General features: G+C 36.4%; 3 protein-coding genes across 8 annotated transcripts in view; all 3 read left to right on the top strand.

The window, feature by feature from the left end:
• LOC117425015 (tumor necrosis factor receptor superfamily member 14-like) overlaps positions 1-6739 on the top strand; it is a 45199-nt gene extending 38460 nt beyond the window's left edge. Inside the window, exons 1-10 of one of the 3 annotated variants that reach the window (XM_059001874.1) lie at positions 755-909; positions 1503-1599; positions 1843-1968; positions 2298-2456; positions 2559-2649; positions 3100-3257; positions 3652-3668; positions 4027-4109; positions 4582-4782; positions 6382-6739. In XM_059001874.1, the coding sequence (XP_058857857.1) occupies positions 892-909; positions 1503-1599; positions 1843-1968; positions 2298-2456; positions 2559-2649; positions 3100-3257; positions 3652-3668; positions 4027-4109; positions 4582-4756 (924 nt within the window). In that variant the 5' untranslated portion in view covers positions 755-891 and the 3' untranslated portion in view covers positions 4757-4782; positions 6382-6739. Of the gene's footprint in view, positions 1-754; positions 910-1502; positions 1600-1842; positions 1969-2297; positions 2457-2558; positions 2650-3099; positions 3258-3651; positions 3669-4026; positions 4110-4581; positions 4827-6381 lie in introns of those variants that run through there. The other 2 variants (XM_034904511.2, XM_059001875.1) reach the window with 2 other exon arrangements.
• The window catches only part of LOC131696644 (tumor necrosis factor receptor superfamily member 14-like), a 33343-nt gene extending 18250 nt beyond the window's left edge, over positions 1-15093 (top strand). Inside the window, exons 1-9 of one of the 4 annotated variants that reach the window (XM_059001877.1) lie at positions 8132-8185; positions 11627-11723; positions 11955-12080; positions 12417-12575; positions 12662-12752; positions 13208-13368; positions 13763-13779; positions 14145-14227; positions 14666-15093. In XM_059001877.1, coding sequence (XP_058857860.1) covers positions 8147-8185; positions 11627-11723; positions 11955-12080; positions 12417-12575; positions 12662-12752; positions 13208-13368; positions 13763-13779; positions 14145-14227; positions 14666-14744 — 852 coding nt within the window. In that variant the 5' untranslated portion in view covers positions 8132-8146 and the 3' untranslated portion in view covers positions 14745-15093. Of the gene's footprint in view, positions 1-8131; positions 8186-10370; positions 10585-10895; positions 11025-11626; positions 11724-11954; positions 12081-12416; positions 12576-12661; positions 12753-13207; positions 13369-13762; positions 13780-14144; positions 14228-14665 lie in introns of those variants that run through there. The other 3 variants (XM_059001876.1, XM_059001878.1, XM_059001880.1) reach the window with 3 other exon arrangements.
• A 3718-nt stretch (positions 15094-18811) lies between these two features.
• Positions 18812-24278, top strand: LOC131701822 (tumor necrosis factor receptor superfamily member 14-like). The gene is made up of 9 exons (XM_059001881.1): positions 18812-18979; positions 19404-19500; positions 19746-19871; positions 20243-20401; positions 20504-20594; positions 21028-21182; positions 21532-21548; positions 21968-22059; positions 22768-24278. Exons 1-9 carry the CDS (start codon positions 18962-18964, stop codon positions 22820-22822), a joined length of 810 nt encoding a protein of 269 aa, XP_058857864.1. The 5' UTR covers positions 18812-18961; the 3' UTR covers positions 22823-24278.
• The last annotated feature ends 1827 nt before the right edge of the window (positions 24279-26105 follow it).

Below are 26105 nucleotides of genomic sequence, written 5' to 3'. Positions count from 1 at the left end.
CTAGCTAGCCACCTAAGTGCTAGCAGTGCTTTGTGAAACTGACCCCCTGATTTCGCTCACATGGAATCTGGTTTACTAACCAAATAAACTCACTGCTTATGTCTGTCGGTAATTGACTTTTGAAAATGAGGTCCGGAGAGAAGATAAGCCGCTGAATTTGTAAAATTATCCTACAGCTTCTTTTGTTTTTCAGGTACAAGGATTTATTTTCTTTTAAATAATGTTGAGCACTGATTCACATACTGGTCAGTCCTCTCAACTCATCCCCCCTTACAGACAGGCAGCCTTTTAAAGAGCTAGCCACGCCCACATTTTAACAGCATTAATTACACAAATAATTTAGTGCCGTTTCTTTTTATAACATATCTTTAAATAGTTACATCTATAAAACATCACATATAAAGCCTTATTTAAGTTATGTTTTTCTTTTTTATACTGTGCACTCGCGCACACAGTATTTTTAACAAGGCGTAATAGTACATACAAACATGAAAGTGTTTCATTTATTTTCTCGACGTTAAATATTTAGGGTTTTAATTATTACTGTTATTATGCAATATACCGCTATTGATATAAAACACCGTGGCTAACACTATCATACGGGGAGACAGATAGCACCTGTTAAGGTATTTATTTATTTTAACTATCCTTAACATGGGATAGTGTGTGGCATTTTCTAACCAAAATGAAGTTACCCGCAAATGAACTCTGAGCACCAATCAACCCATCTGTGATGCACACGTGACCTGATGTCACCAGTAGAGGAAGTCTAAGCTTACATTTCCGTTCCAGTGCAACGCCTAGTAGAACTGTTTCCTGCAATTTAACAAATTTAAATATTTTACGTTGGCTGCTTGAATATGAAAAATAATAGATGTTATTCGTAAAAGTATGCTGTCTTCATTTCTAGTAAGTATGGTGCTTTGTATTATTTTATTGCTGGGTATGTTGTTGCGTTCTTGCAATGTTCTCTACATAATGGCGTAGGTCTAATATAGGTTTGTAAAAACGAAACCAATTTTGTGGTGCAATCAAAGGACCGTCTTAAAAGTGCAAGATTTTATCAATTAGAAAAAAAATCGGCCGGGAGACATGAAAGTACATGTATCTGGACTTGAGCCCTGTGTGCCCCAGTAATTGTACAAATATTATCCCCTCTTGTTCGTACAGACTTAATAGGTGAATTTGGATTGTGTATAAAATTGACACTTTGATCTAATATGTAATCTAAAATCATAACTTTATTTTTTTGGATGCTAATTTAAGATCTATAACGCCACCAGTAATTTAATAACATTAGACTCACTTTGCAGATTTCATTAGAGCAAATTCATTGTGAACCTGGATTACTGAAGCTGAAGTTAACCACCCACAGCAGTTAGTTGAATTAGCAGTTATTGAAATGCGTCAAGCATTGTAGCTCGATTGAATGCTCCTTTCTTTAAGTTTCATGTTCTAGTGTTGTATACACTGTGCACATACTAATTACCTTTCTGTTTCAGATGATTCTATTCTTTGTAAATATTAAAACTGCCGTTCGCTCATGTGCTCCTTCAGAATTCTTTGTGGAGGGTCAGTGTTGCCCCATGTGCAGTCCAGGTATGTGCGCATACTTTCTATTTGTGTGTGTGTGTTTATACATTGTCATAATATACATTCATTCAAGTCTGGGGGTATCGTTTGCATTGTTTGAACTGCTCCGACATCTACAATTCCCTCTGACGATTCCTAACTGAATCTGGAATTGGAGCTGACTGCTAAACTCGCTTCCTTGTTAAACTGTTCACTCTTCTAATAATCCCCTTGATTTTAATAATCCTGGACCTTTTTGTTGTTGTTTAGGCTCTTCTGTATTCAGGGCATGCACACAGGACAGCAGTACAAGCTGCATACCGTGTACACGCGGTACCTATACTGAAGAACCCAATGGATTACTTAAATGCTTTACCTGCAAAAACTGCGATCAAGGTACTAAAGTAAAAAAAATAAATTGATATACAAATATTATGGGGTTTTTTTTAAACCAGAACAAACTGATATGGACTACTGAGTGCAAACTGTTATGTATAATTGTAATATAATTGTTATCCCGAGTTAAACAGAGGTCTGCTCCATTCAGTGGATGTTTCTATAGAAGATATTCATGTGCTCTTTTAATTGAGAATCACTGTACCACTCATGTCTCCTGCTTACAGCAGAACCCAATACTTACATCTCAATCGCATGTTAAACAAACAGTAGAATGTGCTGTGTATCTGTATCGTTTACATTCATATTTATATATTTTTTTTCTTCAGCTTTGGGCCTCGCTGTTCTTCATCAATGTCAACTTAATAAAAACACCATTTGTGGTCCTTTGAATGGATATTTCTGTTCTGGAAAAGCAAGGGGTGGTGGCTGTGATCAGGGTCAAAAACATACAGTCTGTAGAGCTGGAGAGAGAGTCAAGTCACAAGGTAAGAGCATGGGCATTGTCCCCCTTTTATATGCTGTTATAGGGCTACTAGCGCAATATAAATTCAAACAGAAGAAAGTAAATGAAATGTTTTATTATGCAGGGACTGCTGAATCTGATACAAGATGTGAGGACTGCCCCGAAGGAACATTCTCAACAAAAGACATGTCATTAAACTGCACCGCATGGACAGAGTAAGTGCTTTAACCTGACTATTAGCTGTTGGGGGGGAAAATACAGTTCAGATTCTGATAACATTGGTATACATTTCTGTAACTGTCATTTTCTGAACCATAGTGCTCTATTCAAGTCTCTATTCCGCATTTTAAAATTAAAAACATTGATACAAATAAGAAGACTTGGATTACAGTATTTCCTGTGGGGGTTTGTAAGCAAATCACTGCAACAGCCTGTCCATTTTAAACCCTGCCCTGAATCACTTCTGACATACTGTGAGATTGCTGTTGTCAAGGAGTCCAAATGGAACTGCAGGGAAGACAGTGTGTTTGTAATGTGTAGGAATACTAAACGAGAATGAACTAACTGGACAAGAAGTCAGGTCAACAATGCAAGTCATTTGGAACATCAATCATTCATGTGTGAAATTCTATTCACTATTTCTCCTTCTTTCTTTTCCTTACCAGTTGTGAATTAAATGACAAAGTGAAGTATCCAGAGGGGAGTTCAACAGCAGATGTGCAGTGTCAGGAGAAGACGCCCGTTGGATTAACAGCTGGATTAATAGTTGGATTTTTATGTGTTTGTCTTGTTGCTGGAGTCGTCATCTATTTGAAGATTAAAGGTTAGTAATCGCTTTGGAAAGGGCCTGACCTGTATTTCATGTCATTATATTTTTAAAGTTACAAAGTTCAGCTGGTGAAATATAACGGGGCATGAAACTGTCACTAGCCCTGCACCGAGCCCTCGATTACAGAACTACCTTCAATGAAGTATTTCATTTAAATGAACAGGAGCCAGGAGATGGATGTTAAATATCGTATTCCTCCCATAAACTGCTTGAGTAACTCATAGTAAACCTGCAGACTAGTGATTTGTTTCATGGTGTGATAAGTGTGATCACTTCAGAGCAAATTTAAACTGATTGTACAAACTAAATAAACATGTTTTCATGCACTTAACTACAAAAATAACAATTAGAAGTCAACTAACTAAACGGATGTCTTTTCTTCCCCTAGGTACATTTCTAAATAAGGTAAGCTGCTTTTATAATTTGGTATTTTATTTATATAATAGTAGTTCATTGTTTAATGAAAAAGTGTCACATTAAACTGTAAATACAAAAGATTTGAAAACAAGAAATGTGTGCTGTGTTTTGTGGTCTGCAACATTTTTGTTGCAGTACATTTATTTTGTTGGGAATTTTGCAGCATGTAGAATTATTTTTTTTCTTGCCACCAAACACCTTATATTGCCAGTTTCAATGCTAAAAAAGGCAAAACAGGGATTATTTGTGACTTTATATTTAAGTATTTAAAGAAAATACACTAAATTCTTATACACCTGGATTGTTAATAAAAATGACAGTTTCTCCTACTTTTTTTTGATTAAAGCATTGCTTTGAAACACAAGCTTTACCAATAGAAGAAACAAACCCCCCAGCACAGAATGAGCAATCAAATAATGCAAACCACAGGTAAGCACACACACGCTCCAGTAAATCAAATCCATCTTCCTCTTACTGGCAGCTCCTTGAGTCAGTTGTGAGCTTCTAGAATGATAAACATTATCAGGTTGTATTTATTTTATGGCTTGCAGCACCTTGGTCTGGTCCTGTCGGAGCTCGGAGGCTAAGCAAGGTTGGGTCTGGCCTGTATTTCAGTGGGATTCTGACAGTGATTTGTGTAGGGGAAAATAAAAAACACTAACAAAATGAAATTAAGAATGATAATTATTTGAAAGAAACAACATTAATCCACATTTAGAACAGACGACCCTCCCTGTGACCTGCTTCATATGAAGGCCGGTACCTTTCAATCTGAAGACTGATTTAAGACCATTTTACTTTGTTTGCATGAAGGATGGATTCCAGTTCATTGATTTTAAGTAATTTTATTTTTATTTATTTATTTATTTATTTATTTATTTATTAATTAAACTTTTTCCAGGTCAGAAGACAATTCTGACACACTGTTGTCTGCTTCCACCTCTGATGGTGCAGTGGTTTTGGAGGGCAGACGTGACCCAGAGAACAGCACAGGGTTGGCTCTTATGGTTGGCGCGTCCCCGTCGCGGAGCTGGACTCATCTGGAAAGGCCTACAGAGATTTTGAGTTTCCAGTGATGAGACAAAGACCAACCAACTAAAATGTACAAAGTTCTTTAATAAGTAAAATACTTGTTTTGATTTGAAACCTCATGAAACCTGTTACATTTGTTGCTTTTTTTTTATACAATACTTCTATGTCTTTGCTTCTGACTTGCTGAATTCAACACTGTGTCTGCAAGAGTGAGCCAGAGGTACCCAAGGTAAACCATACTGCCAGCAGGGAAGTAGGATGTCTGTCATCTCTAACACCCGCCTCTCCGGGCTGTGCCAGTGAATCAGAAAGAACACAAGTACGGTCCGAGTCTATCTGATCACACAGTAACCCCCATAGGTATTTCCTGGGAAACTGCCAACACAGAGAATGGGCGAGGCTTGCATTCTAAAGTTGGTCATTCCCCTTCCTCTCTGCCCAACTCCGCTGTCCTGTCACATGGCCCTAGTGTGTTGCCATTATATTACTTTCACACGTCCCCCCTTTTACAAGCATATGTGTGACCTGCTCCCCATTCCATTGAACCACAGGTCCCTGTATAGGTTGGGAAGGTAAGAGTTACTGTACAGACAAGGCCAACTATTAAGGCAGTAAAGCCTGATAATCTGATATACACACAGTGCCTTGATTGTTAATTTATATATATATATATATATATATATATATATATATATATATATATATTATTGTTAATTATCTTGAATTTACAGATTCATCGTTTTTGCTTTCCTTTAGTTTGCCTCTTGTTTTACAAAGCTATACATTCTATCTGAAAGTCCCACGGTCATGTACTGCATTGAATTAATTCATTGCCCTTGATCGGCTGGTATTGCACTATGAGTGAACAATGTGGTTAACCACAGGACTGACATCCCCATGGGAATAACGGTGAACGTATCCGGACGCATGCAGTATGTCTTCTATGCTGAACGCAGTGGTGTTGTAAACCCAGTCACTTGTAGTGCCCCCCAAGGATCTGTTCTTGGGCCCCTTCTCTTCAATATCTACATGCTTCCCTTGGGTCACCTCATCCGCCAACACAGCCTAATGTTTCATTCCTATGCTGATGATACCCAGCTCTACTTAAAACTCGACCCTGGAAGCCCCTCTGCCATGGTCCAGCTCTCGGCTTCCATTCAAGACATCGAGGCCTGGATGTCTGCCAATTTTCTTCAGCTGAACACTAGCAAATCTGAATTCCTAGTAGGATCTAAAACTCAACTTAAGAATCTAAATGTTGCTGCCCTGAACCTCGGAAACTGTCTGCTGCTGCCTTCACCCGCAGTACGAAGCCTTGGTGTACTTCTTGACAGCAACCTCTCCTTTGATGCCCACATCTCCTCTATGGTTAAATCTTCCTTCTACCATCTTCGAAACATCTCCAAAGTCCGTACCTCTCCCTCCCTGATTCGGAGATACTTTGTCATGCATTTGTCTCCTCTCGAGTACTGTAACTCTATATGGTGGTCTCCCGGCACGCACCATAAACCGACTGCAGCTAGTTCAGAATGCCGTTGCCAGGATCCTTACCAGATGTAAAAAACATGATCACATCACCCCTGTCTTGCCCAGCTGCAATGGCTACCTGTAAAGTTCAGGATTATTTTCAAAACTCTCCTACTCACCTACAATGCCCTTCATCACACAGGTCCCGAGTACCTCCTCAACCTGCTGACCTGATATGTGCCTGCCTGCAAGCTGAGGTCCTCTGACTCTGGCCTGCTTGTTATCCCCAAGTAAAAATGCACCACACTTGGAGAACGCTTGTTTAGCTTCATCGCTCCGACTCTCAAGACCCACCTGTTCTCTCTTGCTTTCCATGCTGTTTAGCCTGATATGTGCTATTAGTTGCTGCTACTAGGTCATGTATTATGCACTTTCCACTGTATATCATGTATTATGCGTTTCTCTGTATTTGAAGTATTATGGGTTTTCTTCTGGTTACTGCATCTTGTAAAGTGCTATGTGATGGTGGCCTATAAAATAAAGATTGATTGAACTGTAAATGTTTACAAAGGAGACACGATATTCCTATAATATTATCTACTACAGCTACAGTTTCATCTGTATGTTGCCTATTTCACTGTACTATAGTATTATAACCCAATCTTTTTTTTTTTTTTTTTTAAATCTTTAGAACAAAGGTGTTTTTTTTTTGTAGTTGTAGTAAAAGCATGGTCTGGTATTATAGTACAGTTTGTATATATGTAAATAAAGGACCACATGTTTCAATGATGTTAAGGTATATTAATACTAAAGTATATTACTCCCTTACAAAAAAAAAAAAAATTTCATACGGAGATCAGGATTAAAACGTCTCAGTATTTATTTATTTATTTATTTATTTTTAAAATGGCAGAAACCCTGTAACTGGCACTGCAGTATTAAAGATTTGAGGAATTCTGACTTTCTAAACTGAGGAACTGGAGAATGAGGAAATGGAAAAAGGGTGTTGGCTGGGCAGCATGTTATTATGAACTTACACATTTCAAACAGGGATACATTTAAGCAACGAAACTGCAAAAAACAACCATAATTACTATACGAACATTGCCATTCTTTTTAGAGATTCGTATTTAGGTTGAACACTAACCAAAGAAAACTGATTAAAAAAATAAATAATATTGAACCGGGCGTGTCCACGCCTGACTATTTATATAAATATAATCTATACACACATTAATGTCCATGAAGAAAAATCGGCTTCATAATAATTTACGATTGTTGTTTATATAACAGTTATACCAGAAAAAGTATTTAATTGCGGTTTGAAAGTTGTGCATAAATTATACAGTCGGCCGTTATGCCGTTCCTGTGTGACTTATGTTTTATTTTTCAGTTGTAAACTTAACAATACTGAATAATTTTGAAACTAATCACTAAATGAGAAGTTAATGTAAGTCACTTACACAAGTTAAACGTTTTAAATAAAAGTAAACAACAAACAAAAGTATATTTGAGGTTTGTTTTGTTAATAAAAGGTGAAAGTGAAAGAAACAGGAGGACGTATCTTGCGAACGCTATTTTGATTGTTACATATATCCGTGATCAATCTTGCAAAATTAAACACAAACTTCAAGTTTACGAAGCAGAGACAAGTTGACCAGAACGACCAAATAAACGACGGAACCATACATACGAATTGTTTTATGTGCGAAGAATGGTTACACACAACTAAGTTAAGGGACGGTCTACAAAGTGTCGTTTTTTAAAATACCGGTATATAACATTACCTTTTAGGTTTTAAAAAATGATACCCATACTACATGTTTGTTGTAAATCTACATGCACACAAGGAAAGAGCAGTACCGTAGTCTAACGGGCAAATTTTACTCACAGGAGGTCACTTCAGTCCTTTATCTGCCACAGTCGACGATAACTCAGGTGTGTCTTCTTTGTCTTCTGAGCTGTGAATGAAACGCTTCAACAGGCTGCGCTACACTGAGCTCTTGGTAGGTGGTGGGCCTCCTGTTTGTCATAATTTTGATCTGATCTCCAGTTACGTATTTAACCAGTTGAATATTTGAGACGCTGTAATATATATATATATATATATATATATATATATATATATATATATATATATATATATATATATATATATATCTCAGAGATAGTGTTACAGGACATTCATATCCTATATTTCCTTTTCAGACACAAGCCTGCTAACTTTATTTATTTATTTATTTATTTATTTTTAGACGCCTTTATCCGAGGCGACTTACAGAGACTAGGGTGTGTGAACTGTGCGTCAGCTGCAGAGTCACTTACAATTACGTCTCACCTGAAAGACGGAGCACAAGGAGGTTAAGTGACTTGCTCAGGGTTAACTTACTGTATAATACAGATATCCACATCATTTTTTTGTTCTTGATCGCCATGTAGTGGATTTTGGCATGATTTAAATATTGAATCATGTTCAGTCTGTTTGCTAATGAATTACAGAATCCTCATATTAACCCTTCCGTCACTGCGTGTATAATTGTACCATGTTGAGGTTGCTATCTATACTGTACTTTATAATGCATATGTTTTATATGTGTGTGTTGTGTATGTTTCTTAGATAGGGTTACAACATTGCGTTTATAGCCAACGGTGCACGTCAATGAAGAGAAACCGAGGTGGTGTGCATAACGATTTACTGATGGAGTTCACGCTAGTACTCTCTCCTTTATGGATGTGACTGTTGGTGAGGAGGCATGATTTTAATCAGACATTTCCTAACAAGCATTAATCACATGTTGAATGAACTAGTACATAACCAACGTTAATCAACAGACATCGATTCAGGTAAATGAATTAATAATATATTGGAGCGTTGTCCACCCTTTTGGGTTAAAAGAGCCGCGTCGACGACCACATTCCAAATGAATTAATTTACCAGGACAGAACCCTTGAGATACGCATCTCAATCACATCAAGAGTACTATAAATTACAAAGTAAGAACAAAAAAACTGATTGAAATAGCAGTGATAACTGATTGAAATAGCAGTAATAACTGATTGAAATAGCAGTGATAGTGATTGAAATAGCAGTGATAACTGATTGAGATAGCAGTGATAACTGATTGAAATAGCAGTGATAACTGATTGAGATAGCAGTGATAACTGATTGAAATAGCAGTGATGCTGATTGAAATAGCAGTGATAGTGAAATAGCAGTGACAACTGATTGAAATAGCAGTGATGCTGATTGAGATAGCAGTGATAGTGATTGAGATAGCAGGTGATCTGATCAGTAGAGCAGGTGATAGCTGGTTGAAAGACCTGTCCTATTTGAACTTACAATCTCTCAATATAGAAACGAGCCCCTGGTGCTTCTTTCACAGAGCAGTTCTAGCAGTCTGCTAAATCACATTCACTTCCATACAATTCAACAAAATAACACATGTATCCTTTAATCATATAGACTACTTGCTAAGTGTTTGTTTTTTTATAAACAGCTAAACATACCACTGCTTGCTAGCTAGCGCAGCCCGCTAAGTGCTAGCAGTGCTTTGTGAAACTGACCCCCTGATTTCGCTCACATGGAATCTGGTTTAATAACCAAATAAACTCACTGCTTATTTGTTTCTTTTTTATACTGTGCACTCGCGCACACAGTATTTTTAACAAGGCGTAATAGTACCTAAAAACATGCAAGTGTTTCATTTATTTTCTCGACGTTAAATATTTAGGGTTTTAATTATTACTGTTATTATGCAATATACCGTTATTGATATAAAACACCGTGGCTAAACTAACACGGAATTAAACTAACACGGCTTCATACTGCAACAATAAAAACACCAACTCAGAGTAAGTTTATATATATATATATATATATATATATATATATATATATATATATATATATATATATATATAATACACTATCATACGGGGAGACAGATAGCACCTTTTAAGGTATTTATTTATTTATTTATTTTAACTGTATCCTTACCATGGGATAGTGTGTGGCATTATCTAACCAAAATGAAGTTACCCGCAAATGCTTGTTGTTTCTAGTAGTACTGGCCACATGACTTTTCCCTGTACTGTGTGAGTAGTCCTAGTAGTATTGTTAGCCAGATACTACGATGAAGATCTTTGTTTTCATAAAAAGAGGAATGGAACGAGGTCTTTGAAAATCGAACTGAACTCTGAGCACCAAGCAACCAATCTGCGATGCACACCACAGAGGAAGTATACTCTTAACTTAGGGGAACGCCCCTTTACACTTCCGTTCCAGTGCAACGGCGCCTAGTTGAACTCCTTGCTGCTATTTAACAAGTTTACATTTTTTACGTTGGCTGCTTGAATAGTTAAAATGATAGATGTTATTCGTATAAGTATGCTGTCTTCATTTCTAGTAAGTATGGTACTTTGTATTATTTTATTGTTGTGTATGTTGTTGTTTTCTTGCAATGCTTCTCTACATAATGGCGTTGGCCTAATATCGGTTTGTAAAAACGAAACCAATTTTGCAACTAACTGCAGACTTCCAAATACAATTATAACATGTTTTTTTATATACAATTTACTACCAAACGCTTCTAGAAACATCAAACTTTGTGGTGTTATACATTATAAGAAAATTGTCGACATTCTAGATTTAAAAAAAATGTTTAGTTGTTAGTAGCTTATTGATCCCAGAATCTCATCAAGCAGCTTCTTGCAACATGGGGAGTTGGTTCCATACCCTAGTAGAACTCTTTGCTGCAGTTTAACAAGTTTACATTTTTTACGTTGGCTGCTTGAATATGAAAAATAATAGATGTTATTCGTAAAAGTATGCTGTCTTCATTTCTAGTAAGTATGGTGCTTTGTATTATTTTATTGCTGGGTATGTTGTTGCGTTCTTGCAATGCTTCTCTACATAATGGCGTAGGTCTAGTATCGGTTTGTAAAAACGAAACCAATTTTGTGGTGCAATCAAGGGACCGTCTTATTGTAAGATTTTATCAATTAGAAAAACAATCTGCCTGGCGACATGAAAGTACATGTATCTGAACTTGAGCCGTGTGTACCCCAGTAATTATATAAATATTGTCCCCGCGTGTTCGTACAGATGTAATAGGTTAATTTGGATTGTGTATAAAATTGACACGTTGATCTAATATGTAATCTAAAATTATAACTTTTATGAATGCCTACGACATCACCAGTAATTGAATAACATTAGACTCACTTTGCAGACTTCACGAGAGTAAATTAATTGTGAACCAGGACCACTGAAGCTGAAAGTTAACCACCCTGGGGTGTGAGACTAGACATTTCTCAGACATTAGTTTAATTGTTGTCTTTTATTGAAGTGCATCAAGCATTGTAGCTCGATTGAATCCTTGTTTCATTAAGTTTCATGTTCTAGTGTTGTATATACTGTGTACATCATTTTTACTTTTTTGTTTCAGGTGATTCTATTCTTTGTAAATATTAAAACTGCCGTTAGCTCATGTACTGCTTTACAATTTGATGTTGACGGACGATGTTGCCCCATGTGCAGTCCAGGTATGTGCGCATACTTTCTATTTGTGTGTGTGTTTATACATAATATACATTCATTCAAGTCTGGGGGGTGTCGTTTGCATTGTTTGAACTGCTCTGACATCTACAATTCCCTCTGACGATTCCTAACTGAATCTGGAATTGGAGCTGACTGCTAAACTCGCTTCTTTGTTAAACTGTTCACTAATAATCCCCTTGATTTTAATAATCCTGGACCTTTTTGTTGTTGTTTAGGCTCTTCTGTATTCAGGGCATGCACACAGGACAGCAGTACAAGCTGCTTACCGTGTACACACGGCACCTATACTGAAGAACCCAATGGATTACTTAAATGCTTTCCCTGCAAAAACTGCGATCAAGGTACTAAAGTGAAAAAAATAAATTGATATACAAATATTAGGTTTTTTTTGTTTTGTTTTTAACCAGAAGAAACTGATACGGACTACTGAGTGCAATCTGTTCTGTATAATTGTAATATAATTGTTATCCCGAGTTAAACAGAGGTCTGCTCCATTCAGTGGATGTTTCTGTAGAAGATATTCCTGTGCTCTTTTAATTGAGAATCACTGTACCTCTCATGTCTCCTGCTTACAGCAGAACCCAATACTTACATCTCAGTCACATGTTAAAAAACAAACAGTATAATGTGCTGTGTATCTGTATCGTTTACATTCATATTTATATATTTTTCTTCAGCTTCAGGCCTCATTGTTCTTCATAAATGTCAACTTCAAAAAAACACCATTTGTGGTCCTTTGAATGGATATTTCTGTTCTGGAAAAGCAAGGGATGGTGGCTGTGATCAGGGTCAAAAACATACGGTCTGTAGAGCTGGAGAGAGAGTCAAGTCACAGGGTAAGAGCATGGGCATTGTTCCCCTTTTTATTGTCCCCCTTTTTATATGCTGTTATTTAAAGTAAATGAAATGTTTTATTATGCAGGGACTGCTGAATCTGATACAAGATGTGAAGACTGCCCCGAAGGAACATTCTCAACAAAAAACATGTCATTAAACTGCATCCCATGGACAGAGTAAGTGCTTTAACCTGACTGTTAGCTGTTGGGGAAAATACAGTTCAGCTTCTGATAACATTGGTATACATTTCTGTAATTGTCATTTTCTGAACCATAGTGCTCTATTCAAGTCTCTATTCCACATCTTAAAATTAAAAACATTGATACAAACGAGAAGTCTTGGATTACTGTACTTCCTGTGGGGGTTTGTAAGCAAATCCCTGCAACAGCCTGTCCATTTTAAACCCTGCCCTGAATCACTGAATCACTTCTGACATACTGTGAGATTGCTGTTGTCAAGGAGTCCAAGTGGACCTGCAGGGAAGACAGTGTGTTTGTAATGTGTAGGAATACTAAACGAGAATGAACTAACTGGACAAGAAGTCAGGTCAACAATGCAAGTCATTTGGAACATCAATCATTCATGTGTGAAATTCTATTCACTATTTCTCCTTCTTTCTTTTCCTTACCAGTTGTGAATTAAATGACAAAGTGAAGTATACAGAGGGGAGTTCAACAGCAGATGTGCAGTGTCAGGAGAAGACGCCCGTTGGTTTAATAGTTGGATTAACAGTTGGATTAATAGTTGGATTATGTATTGGCCTCAGTGTCGTCATCTATTTGAAGAATAAAGGTTAGTAATCGCTTTGGAAAGGGCCTGACCTGTATTTCATGTCATTATATTTTTAAAGTTACAAAGTTCAGCTGGTGAAATATAACAGGGCATGAAACTCTCACTAGCCCTGCACCCAGTCCTTGATTACAGAACTACCTTCAATGAAGTATTTCATTTAAATGAACAGGAGCCAGGAGATGGATGTTAAATATCGTATTCCTCCCATAAACTGCTTGAGTAACTCATAGTAAACCTGCAGACTAATGATTTGTTTCATGCTGTGATAAGTGTGATCACTTCAGAGCAAATTTAAACTGATTGTACAAACTAAATAAACATGTTTTCATGCACTTAACTACAAAAATAACAATTTGAAGTCAATTAACTAAACGGATGTCTTTTCTTCCCCTAGGTACATTTCTAAATAAGGTAAGCTGCTTTTATAATTTGGTATTTTATTTATATAATAGTAGTTTGTTGTTTAATGAAAAAGTGTCACATTAAACTGTAAATACAAAAGATTTGAAAACAAGAAATGTGTGCTGTGTTTTGTGGTCTGCAACATTTTTGTTGCAGTACATTTATTTTGTTGGGAATTTTGCAGCATGCAGAATTTATTTTTTTTCTTGCCACCAAACACCTTATATTGCCAGTTTCAATGCTAAAAAAGGCAAAACAGGGATTATTTGTGACTCTTTTTATATTTAAGTATTTAAAGAAAATAGACACTAAATTCTTATACACCTGGATTGTTAATAAAAATGACAGTTTCTCCTACTTTTTTTTGTTTAAAGCATTGCTTTGAAACACAAGCTTTACCAATAGAAGAAACAAACCCCCCAGCACAGAATGAGCAATCAAATAATGCAAACCACAGGTAAGCACACACACGCTCCAGTAAATCAAATCCATCTTCCTCTTACTGGCAGCTCCTTGAGTCAGTTGTGAGCTTCTAGAATGATAAACATGATCAGGTTGTATTTATTTTATGGCTTGCAGCACCTTGGTCTGGTCCTGTTGGAGCTCGGAGGCTAAGCAAGGTTGGGTCTGGCCTGTATTTCAGTGGGATTCTGACCGTGTGATTTGTGTAGGAAAAAAACACAGTAACAAAATGAAATAAAGAATGATAATTATTTGAAAGAAACAGCATTAATCCACACATTTAGAACAGACGACCCTCGCTGTGACCTGCTTCATATGAAGGCCGGTACCTTTCAATCTGAAGACTGATTTAAGACCATTTTACTTTGTTTCCATGAAGGATGGATTCCAGTTCATTGATTTAAGTCTTTTTTTTTTCTTTTACTTTTTCCAGGTCAGAAGACAGTTCTGACCCACTGTTGTCTGTTTCCACCTCTGATGGTGCAGTGGCTTTTGTAAGAGGGCAGACGTGACCCAGAGAACAGCATGGGGTTGACTCTTAGGGAAGTAGGATGTCTGTCATCTCTAACACCTGCCTCTCCGGGCTGTGCCAGTGAATCAGAAAGAACAACACAAGTACGGTCAGAGTCTATCTGATCACACAGTAACCCCCTAGGTACTTCCTGGGAAACTGTGCCAAGAAGGGGAGGCTTTAAATGGAAGTACATTTTTATAACAATAGAAATTACTGATGTTCAGTATTAAATATATATGTTTTAATAATCTTAAGAAAAAACGTTACTGTGTTTTGTGTGATTTCAAGTACTGGTGTTATTTGTATGTAAATATTTGTATGAAATAAAGAACCACATTTTATCTAAATGTGTCAGTGATGTGATGTTATTTTACATTCCTGTTACTTTATAACCTAATACAGTGTTATTTATACAGTATATTACTCACTAAAAAAAAGTTTCATAAGGTTCAGGATTAAAACTTTCCAGTATTCTTTAAAAAAAATGGCAAAACCCCTTTAATTGACATTGCAGTATTAAAGGGGTGTTGAAGTGTGACATTCTAAACTGAGAACATGGAGAACGAGGAAATGCAAAAAAGGGTGTAGGCTGGGCTTGTTAAGAACTTACACATTTCAAACACAGATACGTTTAAGCAGCAACCCTGCAAAAAACAACCATAATTACTATGCGAACACTGCAATGCTTTTTAGAGATTCACGTTTTGAATACAACTGATAAAAAAAAAATGTGTTTAACTGTGCGTGTCCACGCCTGATTCATTGATCTAAATATAATCTATTCAATAAAGAAAACTCCGCTTCATAATCATTTACCACTGTACTCTAACAATTGTACCAGAAAAAAATATATATATTTAATTGTGGTTTAAAAGTTTTGCTAAATATACAGTAGGCCCTTATGCCTCAGCTGTGTTCGATTTTTTAAGTCTTGTTAACAATATTGAATTATTTTGAAACGATTCACTAATTCAAGAATTGATAGAATTTTATTTCGTTTTAAATTAAACGAAATAACAAACAAAAGTATATTTATATTTGTTTTAATGAAAGTGAAACTAACAGGCGGACATATTTTGCGAACGCTATTCTGATTGTTACAGTATTATTCGTCATCAATAGCGCAAATTCAACTCTAGCTTCAAGTTCACGAAACAGAGACAGTTATCCTTACGACCAAAATAAACGACGGAATCATAAATAATTGCTTTACGTGTTAAGAATGATCACACACGCAAATACCAAACTTAGGGATTATCTACAAAGTGCGACCTTTTTTTGTTTTGTTTATTTATTTATTATTATATTTTTAAGTAACATTGTCTTTTACGTTTTTGAAAATGATACCCTTAATACATGCTTTATTTTATTCTACATCCACGAGTAGAATTGACGCACTGGAGGCTCCTTCAATCCGAAATATGGCGCGTCTTCCTTTGTTTTCTGTGCAGTGAATGAAACACAAGACTGGCTGCGCTACATTGAACTCTTGTTATGTGGTGGACCTACTGAAACCTAGCAATATATACACATTAAATGTGTTTCTCCTAATTGTGATCTGATCTCCATTTACGTATTTAGCTAGTTGAATATTCGTGAAACTGTCTTTAACATTCTTCTTAAGTTTGAGTGCATGCAAGTTTTATTTTAAAGACCATAGTTTATGTTGACTGGAATAGGATTATATATATATATATATATATATATATATATATATATATATATATATATATATATGAGATACAGTGTTACAGGACATTCATATCCTATATTTCCTTTTCAGACACAAGCCTGCTAATTTACTGTATAATACAGATATCCAAATCATTTTTGTTCTTGGTCGCCATCTACTGGATTTTGCAAAAACCTGACGCATGATTTAAATATTGAATCATGTTCAGTCTGAATCATGTTCAGAATCCTCATATTAACCCTTCGGTCACTGCGTGTATAATTGTACCATGTTGAGGTTGCTATCCATACTGTACTTTATAATGCATATGTTTTATATGTGTGTGTTATATTTGTGTCTTAGATAGGGTTACAACACTGCGTTTATAGCCAACGGTGCACGTCAATGAAGAGAAACCGAGAAGGTGTGCATAACGATTTACTGATGGAGTTCACGCTAGTTGTCTCTCCTTTATGGATGTGACTGTTGGTGAGGAGGCATGATTTTAATCAGACATTTCCTAACAAGCATTAATCACATGTTGAATGAACTAGAACATAACCAACGTTAATCAACAGACATCGATTCAGGTAAATGAATTAATAATATATTGGAGCGTTGTACACCCTTTTGGGTTAAAAGGGAGCCGCGTCGACGGCCACATTCCAAATGAATTAATTTACCAAGACAGAACCCTTGAGATACGCATCCCATTCACATCAAGAGTAGTATAGATTACAAAGTAACAACAACAAAACTGATTGAAATAGCAGTGATAACTGATTGAGATAGCAGTGATAACTGATTGAGATAGCAGTGATAGTGAAATAGCAATGATAACTGATTGAAATAGCAGTGATAACTGATTGAGATAGCAGTGATAGTGAAATAGCAGTGATAACTGATTGAAATAGCAGTGATAACTGATTGAGATAGCAGTGATAGTGAAATAGCAGTGATAACTGATTGAAATAGCAGTGATAGTGAAATAGCAGTGATAACTGATTGAGATAGCAGTGATAACTGATTGAATAGCAGGTGATCTGATCAGTAGAGCAGGTGACAGCTGGTCCAAAGACCTGTCCTATTTGAACTTACGATCTCGCACTATAGAAACGATCCCCTGGGGCTTCTTTCACAGAGCAGTTCTAGCAGTCTGCTAAATCACATTCACTTCCATACAATTCAACAAAATAACACATGTATCCGTTAATCATATAGGCTTCTTGCTAAGTGTTTGTTTTTTTAAACAGCTAAAAATACCACTGCTTGCTAGCTAGCGCAGCCCGCTAAGTGCTAGCAGTGCTTTGTGAAACTGACCCCCCTGATTTTGCTAACATGGAATCTGGTTTAATAACCAAATAAGCTCACTGCTTATGTCTGTCGGTAATTGGCTTTTGAAAATGAGGTCCGGAGAGAAGATAAGCTGCTGAATTTGTAAAATTATCCTACAGTTTTTCTGCATTCACGTGTAATTGCATGACTGTCTACCATCATCAATGCTGCCAACTATTTAGAAATAAACCTTTTCATATAAATTTGATCATTTATCATTGTTCTATAAAAGAAAATCTAGCCCTTAAGTCCAAATACAGCTATCAATGACGTCAATTGTATGATCTGTGATTAAAGTTTAATTGGAAGACATTTTAATGCAGAATGAAAATTTAAAATACAAAATTCGGTGAAGGGGTTGATGGAAATAAAGAAGGGGAAAGACTAATTGAATCAATTTTACAGAAAGGGGAGGCAGTATTTTTTTTATTATTGTTTTTAATTTCTCTGGTATGTTTTCATCTTGACAGTAATAATGTAATATATTAAACATGCCCTGTCCTTATCGGGCTGCATTCTTTGATTTCAGTTAGCATCACTATTGCGATTTGGAATACACACAACAATAGCAAGACTTCAGCGATGATGAGTCTGAAACTGTACAGAACACATTGGACACGCCACCAGTCTCTGTAGTAATCAATCAAATCTACAGCCTCTGGATTTGCTCAAAGGAAACTTCCTCTAACTAAACAGCGCGTTTGTGGTTTGCAAAAAAAAAAAAAAAAAAAAAGACACTATCATAAGGGGAGACAGATAGCACCTGTTAAGGTATTTAATTTAATGTTGTTGTTTTTTTTAACTGTTTAAGATCCTTAGCATGGGATAGTGTGTGGCATTATCTAACCAAAATGAAGTTACCCGCAAATGCTTGTTATTTCTAGTAGTACTAGCCACATGACTTTTCCCTGTACTGTGTGAGTAGTCCTAGTAGTATTGTTAGCCAGATACTACGATGAAGATCTTTTGTTTTCATAAAAAGAGGAATGGAACGAGGTCTTTGAAAATCGAACTGAACTTGAGCACCAAGCAACCAATCTGCGATGCACACGTGACCTGATGTCACCAGTATACGGTAGAGGAAGTCTAAGCTTACACTTTTGTTCCAGTGCAACGCCTAGTAAAACTTTTTGATGCAGTTTAACAAGTTTAAATATTTTACGTTGGCTGCTTGAATAAGAAAAATAATAGATGTTATTCGTATAAGTATGCTGTCTTCATTTCTAGTAAGTATGGTGCTTTGTATTATTTTATTGCTGGGTATGTTGTTGCGTTCTTGCAATGCTTCTCTACATAATGGTGTAGGCATAGTATCGGTTTGTAAAAACGAAACCAATTTTGCAACTAACTGCGGACTAGCAAATACATGTTTTTTTTATATATATACAATTCTACTATCAAACCGCAAACTTTGTGGTGTTATACATTATAAGAAAATTGTCGACATTCTAGATTTAAAAAAAAAAAAATGTTTTGGGTGAATTTCTTTGTGTTATGCAATCAAGGGATCGTCTTAAAAGTGCAAGATTTTACCAATTAGAAAAAAAATCCGCCTAGCGACATGCAAGTGCATGCATCTGAACTTGAGCCGTGTGTTCATGTTCTAGTGTTGTATACACTGTGCACGTACTAATTACCTTTCTGTTTCAGATGATTCTATTCTTTGTAAACATTAAAACTGCCGTTCGCTCATGTGCTCCTTCTGAATTCTTTGTGGATGGACAGTGTTGCTTCATGTGCAGTCCAGGTATGTGCGCATACTTTCTATTTGTGTGTGTGTGTTTATACATTGTCATAATATACATTCATTCAAGGCGGGGGGGTTATCGTTTGCATTGTTTGAACTGCTTCAGTATCTGCAATTCCCTCTGACAATTCCTAACTGAATCTGGAATTGGAGCTGACTGCTAAACTCGCTTCTTTGTTAAACTGTTCACTCTTCTAATAATACCCTTGATTTTAATAATCCTGGACCTTTTTGTTGTTGTTTAGGCTCTTCTGTATTCAGGGCATGCACACAGGACAGCATTACAAGCTGCATACCGTGTACACGCGGTACCTATACTGAAGAACCCAATGGATTACTTAAATGCTTTCCCTGCAAAAACTGCGATCAAGGTACTAAAGTGTTTGATGTTTACTATATTATAATTAGACATAATGTTATAATTTATGTGAGAAAAAAATGTATATACAAATATAGTGTTTTTTTTTCCAGAACAAACTGCTACTGACTACTGCATGCAAACTGTTTTGTATAATTGTAATATAATTAGTAGCCTGAGTTAAACAGAGGTCTGCTCCATTCAGTGGATGTTTCTATAGAAGATATTCATGTGCTCTTTTAATTGAGAATCACTGTACCACTCATGTCTCCTGCTTACAGCAGAACCCAATACTTACATCTCAATCGCATGTTAAAAAACAAACAGTATAATGTGCTGTGTATCTGTATCGTTTACATTCATATTTCTATATTTTTTCTTCAGCTGTGGGCCTCGCTGTTCTTCATAAATGTCAACTTCAAAAAAACACCATTTGTGGCCCTTTGAATGGATATTTCTGTTCTGGAAAAGCAAGGGATGGTGGCTGTGATAAGGGTCAAAAACATACAGTCTGTAGAGCAGGAGAGAGAGTCAAGTCACAAGGTAAGCACATGGGCATTGTCCCCCTTTTATATGCTGTTATAGGGCTACTAGTGCAATACAAATTCAAACAGAAGAAAGTTAATGAAATGTTTTATTATGCAGGGTCTGCTGAATCTGATACAAGATGTGAAGGCTGCCCCGAAGGAACATTCTCAACAAAAGACATGTCATTAAACTGCACCCCATGGACAGAGTAAGTGCTTTAACCTGACTATTAGCTGTTGGGGAAAATACAGTTCAGATTCTGATAACATTGGTATACATTTCTGTAATTGTCATTTTCTGAACCATAGTGCTCTATTCAAGTCTCTATTCCGCATTTTAAACGAGAAGACTTGGATTACTGTACTTCCTGTGGGGGTTTGTAAGCAAATCACTGCAACAGCCTGTCCATTTTAAACCCTGCCCTGAATCACTGAATCACTTCTGACATACTGTGAGACTGCTGTTGTCAAGGAGTCCAAATGGAACTGCAGAGTAGACAGTGTGTTTGTAATGTGTAGGAATACTAAACGAGAATGAACTAACTGGACAAGAAGTCAGGTCAACAATGCAAGTCATTTGGAACATCAATCATTCATGTGTGATTCTATTCACCATTCCTCCTTCTTTCTTTTCCTTACCAGTTGTGCATTAAATGGCAAAGTGAAGCATACAGAGGGGAGTTCAACAGCAGATGTGCAGTGTCAGAAGACGTCTGTTGGTTTAATAGTTGGATTAACAGTTGGATTGTTATGTGTTTGTCTTGTTGCTGGAGTCTTCATCTATTTGAAGAATAAAGGTTAGTAATCGCTTTGGAAAGGGCCAGACCTGTATTTTATGTCATTATATTTTTAAAGTTGCAAAGTTAAGCTGGTGAAATATAACGGGGCATGAAACTCTCACTAGCCCTGCACCCAGTCCTCGGTTTCAGAACTACCTTCAATGAAGTATTTCATTTAAATGAACAGCACCCAGGAGATGGATGTTAAATACTGTATTCCTCCCATAAACTGCTTGAGTAACTCATAGTAAACCTACAGAATTTACAAGGGGCATGATTGTACAAACTAAACATGTTTGCAATCAGTTATCTAAAAAATACTTTGAGGTCAGCTAACTAAACTGATGATTTATTTTCTTCCCATTAGGTACATTTTCACGTAATGTAAGTTGCCTTTTATGTATTGTCTTTTTATTTATATTAATTCTTTGTTTTAATGAATACATGTCACATAAAATATGAAACTGTAAATAAAAGATGTTAAAAGAATCCGTAGATCTACCACAAATGAAAAAATGTTTGCTGTGCACTGCATTTTGTGGTCTGCAACATTTTTGTTGCAATACATTTATTTTGTTGAATTTTGCAGCATGTCTAGTTCTGTTTTTTCTTGCCACCAAACATCATATTTTCACATATTACCAGTTTTAATGCTAAAATGAGTAAAAAGGCAAAACGGCTAGTATTTGACTCATTTTATATTTTGAAATATGTGTTGAAGAAAATAAGGACACTAAAAATTCTTAAATACACCTTGAATGTTAATAAAACCGACACTTTATCCTTTTTTATTTTTTATAAAGCAATCCTCTGAAACAGGAGATAAAGAGACAGAAGGACCTGATTTACCAATACAGGAATCAATGCTTCCAGCATCAAATAATGCAAACCACAGGTAAGTACACACTCCTGTTTACATGCACACACGCTCCAGAAAATCAAATCTGTCTTCCTCTTACTGGCATCTCCTTGAGTCAGTTGTGAGGTTCTAGAATGACGAAAAAAAAAAAAAAAGGCGTATCTCATGAATAGTCATACATTGCCCTGTATCAGATAACGGGGCGGTCGTAAGTAAACAAGCTGGCTGATCAGTGCATCAGCGCACAGAGAACACGGACATTTGCAGAGATGTTTTTTGAGATGTTATAGTAATAAAATAATGACTTGGATCGCATTATTGAGGAGTTTGGTGATAAAACGAGTGATCCGGAGATGATCGATCGGTATGTACGACTTATTATTATTATTATTTATTTCTTACACAGCTGAACGCTATAGCAAACGAAAGGGTGGGGCGGGGCTGGAGATGCCTAGTGAGTGCTTTGTTGATATGCAGGGCCATTTAAACCCGTTTGACTGTGAAAAAAAAATACTTTTAAACAGTGCGTCTAAAATTAACTGCGCGTGTGAAAATAAATTAGACCTGACGTGTGTGACGCACATTTAATAAATGGACCGCAAAGGGTTAATCCACAACATTTAGAATAGACACCCTCCTTGTGACCTGCTTCATATAAAGACTGGTACCTGATTAAGACCATTTTACTTTGTTTGCATGAAGGATGGATTCCAATTCATTGACTAAGTCATTCACTTTTTCCAGGTTGAAGGCAGCTGTAACACCTTGTCTACAGCCATCCCTAACAAGCAAAAGATGACAATCGATCAATCAGAATCCATGTCCCCTGAAGGTATTGATGGTGAACTGGTTTTGTTCAGATGTGACCCCAAGAACAGCACGGGGCATGGCTCTTCGGGTTGGCGCGTCCACGTCGCAGAGCTGGACTCATCTGGAAAGGCTTACAGATCGGCTTCTGATACAGTTGTTTTCATTAGGTTTTTACTTTCCAGTCATGAGACAGAGACCAACCAACTAAAATGCCCAAAATATTGTAATAGATCATTTTCTTACAGAGTAACATACATGTTTTGAAACATCATGAAACCTGTTACATTGTTGCTTCTTTGTAAGCTATTTGTAAGTTAGTATTCATAACTATTTCATTTGTATTCTGTCTTTGGGCAAATACCAGTTTGTAAACTCCTACAGAAACCCACGCTTTCTTAAGAGAGTGCCCAGAGAGCAGTAGACTGAGTTTACCAACAACGCACCCCGAATTTCGAATTTACAGATTTATTGTTTTTGCTTTAATTTAGGTTTGGCTTTTTGGTTTTTTTTGTTTGTTTTTTAAAATCTGTACATTCTGTGGAGTAGTGGTTAGGGGCTGTGGACTCTTGACTGGAGGGTTGTGGATTCAATCCCAGGTGGGAGACACTGCTGCTGTACCCTTGAGCAAGGTACTTTACCTAGATTGCTCCAGTACAAACCCAACTGTATAAATGGGTAATTGTATGTAAAATGTGATATCTTGTAACAGTTGTAAGTCACCCTGGATTTGGGCTTCTGCTAAGAAATAATTTTCTTACAATATTATCAATGTTTTACTACAACTTTTTTTACTGTAGTGGTTAAAGAAAAGGGCTTGTAACCAGGAGGTCCCCGGTTCAAATCCCACCTCAGCCACTGACTCATTGTGTGACCCTGAGCAAGTCACTTAACCTCCTTGTGCTCCGTCTTTCGGGTGAGATGTAGTTGTAAGTGACTCTGCAGCTGATGCATTGTTCACACACCCTAGTCTCTATAAGACGCCTTGGATAAAGGCGTCTGCTAAATAAACAAATAATAATAAAATAATAATAACTTCTTCTGTACATTGCCTATTTCACTGTAATAGTGTTGTTATTATTATTATTATTATTATTTATTTCTTAGCAGACGCCCTTATCCAGGGCGACTTACAATTGTTACAAGATATCACATTATTTTTTTACATACAATTACCCATTTATACAGTTGAGTTTTTACTGGAGCAATCTAGGTAAAGTACCTTGCTCAAGGGTACAACAGCAGTGTCCCCCACTGGGGATTGAACCCACAACCCTCCGGTCAGGAGTCCAGAGCCCTAACCACTACTCCACACTGCTGCCCAGTCATTGATTTTTTTTATTTAAATCTAACAAAGGTGTGTGGTGTTTTTTTTTTTTTGTAAATTTATGTGCTGGTATTATAGTACAGTTTGTATATATGTAAATAAAGGACCACATTGTATACCACATGTTTCAATGATAAGGTATGTTACTACTAAAGTATATTACTCCCTTACAAAACAATACATTTCATACAGGGGTCAGGATTAAAACGTCTCAGTATTTATTTATTTATTTATTTTTAAAATGGCAGAAACCCTGTAACTGGCACTGCAGTATTAAAGATTTGAGGAATTCTGACTCTAAACTGAGGAACTGGAGAATGAGGAAATGGAAAAAGGGTCTTGGGCTGGGCAACATGTTATTATGAACTTACACATTTCAAACGGATACATTTAAGCAACGAAACTGCAAAAAACAACCATAATTACTATGGGAACATTGCCGTGCTTTTTAGAGATTCGTATTTAGGTTGAACACTAACAAACGAAAACTGATTAAAAAAATAAATAATATTGAACCGGGCGTGTCCACGCCTGACTATTTATATAAATATAATCTAAACACACATTAATGTCCATGAAGAAAAATCGGCTTCATAATAATTTACGATTGTTGTTTATATAACAGTTATACCAGAAAAAGTATTTAATTGCGGTTTGAAAGTTGTGCATAAATTATACAGTCGGCCGTTATGCCGTTCCTGTGTGACGTATGTTTTATTTTTCAGTTGTAAACTTAACAATACTGAATAATTTTGAAACTAATCACTAAATGAGAAGTTAATGTAAGTCACTTACACAAGTTAAACGTTTTCAATAAAAGTAAACAACAAACAAAAGTATATTTGAGGTTTGTTTTGTTAATAAAAGGTGAAAGTGAAAGAAACAGGAGGACGTATCTTGCGAACGCTATTTTGATTGTTACATATATCCGTGATCAATCTTGCAAAATTAAACACAAACTTCAAGTTTACGAAGCAGAGAAGCTGATCAGAACAACCAAATAAACGACGGAACCATACATGCGAATTGTTTTATGTGCTAAGAATGGTTACACACAACTAAGTTAAGGGACGGTCTACAAAGTGTCGTTTTTTTTAAAATACCGGTATATAACATTACCTTTTAGGTTTTCAAACATGATACCCATACTACATGTTTGTTGTAAATCTACATGCACACAAGGAAAAAGCAGTACCGTAGTCTAACGGGCAAATTTTACTCACAGGAGGTCACTTCAGTAATTTATCTGCCCCAGTCGCCGATAACTCAGGTGTGTCTTTGTTTTCTGAGCTGTGAATGAAACGCTTCAACAGGCTGCGCTACACTGAGCTCTTGTTATGTGGTGGGCCTTCTGTTTGTCATAATTTTGATCTGATCTCCAGTTACGTATTTAGCCAGGTGAATATTTGAGACTATATATATATATATATAATCAGAGATACAGTGTTACAGGACATTCATATCCTATATTTCCTTTTCAGACACAAGCCTGCTAACTTACTGTATAATACAGATATCCAAATATTTTTTTGGTCTTGGTCGCCACTGGATTTTGCAAAAACCTGACGCATGATTTAAATATTGAATCAAGGTCACTGCGTGTATAATTGTACCATGTTGAGGTTGCCATCTATACTGTACTTTATAATGCATATGTTTTATATGCGTGTGTTGTGTATTGATTACAACATTGCGTTTATAGCCAACGGTGCACGTCAATGAAGAGAAACCGAGGTGGTGTGCATAACGATTTACTGATGGAGTTCACGCTAGTACTCTCTCCTTTATGGATGTGACTGTTGTTGAGGAGGCATGATTTTAATCAGACATTTCCTAACAAGCATTAATCACATGTTGAATGAACTAGTACATAACCAACGTTAATCAACAGACATCGATTCAGGTAAATGAATTAATAATATATTGGAGCGTTGTTCACCCTTTTGGG

Source organism: Acipenser ruthenus, chromosome 27 (genome assembly GCF_902713425.1).
Source record: "Acipenser ruthenus chromosome 27, fAciRut3.2 maternal haplotype, whole genome shotgun sequence".
NCBI lineage: Eukaryota > Metazoa > Chordata > Actinopteri > Acipenseriformes > Acipenseridae > Acipenser > Acipenser ruthenus.
The sequence above is the reverse complement of the archived record's forward strand: the minus strand, read 5'-3'. Positions and strand labels throughout refer to the sequence as shown.